The 1,233-nt window shown below is 32.1% G+C and overlaps 1 protein-coding gene across 1 annotated transcript; it reads left to right on the top strand.

Moving 5' to 3' along the window:
• The first annotated feature begins 257 nt into the window (after positions 1-257).
• LOC131995331 (uncharacterized) lies at positions 258-1,013 on the top strand. Its single transcript, XM_059363946.1, has 3 exons — positions 258-346; positions 406-744; positions 815-1,013. The coding sequence occupies exons 1-3, from the start codon at positions 290-292 to the stop codon at positions 968-970; spliced, it is 552 nt and encodes a 183-aa protein (XP_059219929.1). The 5' UTR covers positions 258-289; the 3' UTR covers positions 971-1,013.
• Positions 1,014-1,233: the final 220 nt, after the last annotated feature.

A 1,233-nucleotide genomic window follows, 5' to 3' on the forward strand; every position in this document is an offset into this window, starting at 1 on the left:
TAAAACGTATAATGAGCTGTCAATAAAACCAAAATCATGTAGCTGTTATCATGTCTATTTTGACAGACATATCAGTGTGAGCTTGGTAATACTTCGTAACAGCTACCCTTTGCATATGGCATTTTGAATCTAAATATAATTTGGTTAATTTAATTTGTGTATTTATTTTTAGATAAACTCTCTTCCATTAAAATTCAATAAACTAAATGACATATTGTTTAAAAATAATAGCCTAAAATTTTGTGATGTGATAAATACGCATTATTTCGCTTATGACTTCTGACCAACTATGTTGACGCGTATAAGCATAGTTTTAATAACACTCGGCTGTATGCAGATATCACAGGCAAGTTTTGATAAATTTTCATTGATACAACTCTTCTATCCATTTATATTTTGATGCAGTCTGCAAAACGTGCCGTCGGCTTGAAACTCTACAACTTTACATGTACACCATATTCAAATTTGATCGTTGATTATGCTTGTACTCTTAAAAAATGGAGCAACACCGAATACGCATACAGTACTATGTTCAAGTTGAGACACCAATTGTCAAAAAATGCTGAAGTGGAAATTTTGCTAGATGCAAAGCCTTCTACGGGAAAAAATCTTATGAAATTGATAAGAATAAGAATAAGCATATGCGAAGCATTGAATCAGATGTTCTCTAATCCCATATTGAAGACGCTTATGATTGAATTGTTCCGCACCACTAACTTGCCTTATGCATGTCCCATAAATGGGGTAGGTGTAATCCTTTTCTTGAAAATACTTTCATATATACTTACACACTGGCTTATGAATTTCTTTACAGAACTACATGTATAACGCAACCGATTGTATAATAAGCGATGATTTGGTACCTTCTTACTTAGTAAACCTGCAGTTTAACTTTACCGTTAATTTCTTGGAGAACCGACGACGTTTTGTCGAACTACTCATTCGGGGAGCTACAGTACGTAAGAAGTAAATTCAGTAACGTTAACTAAGTAAAATGTGATTAGATGCAACCAGTGCGGTGTGAATGGAGTTATTAAAAATGCAGACCCTAAGATTTTTGTTTCTAATGGAAAGTTTTATTGTATGTGTTTAGATGTCAAATGATATTTAGGTTGCGAAAGAAATTTTTCTCTATGCTTTGGTTAAATTTTTTACTACTTTTCATTTTGATCTCATTTTGATCTATCTATCTTTTTTAAATCTTAAAAAGTATGTTCTTTAACCAGTAAAAGT

This window comes from Stomoxys calcitrans, chromosome 2 (assembly GCF_963082655.1).
Source record: "Stomoxys calcitrans chromosome 2, idStoCalc2.1, whole genome shotgun sequence".
Classification (NCBI taxonomy): Eukaryota; Metazoa; Arthropoda; class Insecta; order Diptera; family Muscidae; genus Stomoxys; species Stomoxys calcitrans.

What these genes read in the sequence shown, in the direction of transcription:
- LOC131995331 (XM_059363946.1), top strand. Translation starts at nt 290, where the DNA reads ATGTTGACGCGTATAAGCATAGTTTTAATAACACTCGGCTGTATGCAG. An exon ending in GCTGTATGCAGATATCACAG is followed by an intron (nt 347 to 405) that starts GCAAGTTTTGAT and finishes ATTTTGATGCAG; the next exon opens with TCTGCAAAACGTGCCGTCGG. An exon ending in ATGCATGTCCCATAAATGGG is followed by an intron (nt 745 to 814) that starts GTAGGTGTAATC and finishes ATTTCTTTACAG; the next exon opens with AACTACATGTATAACGCAAC.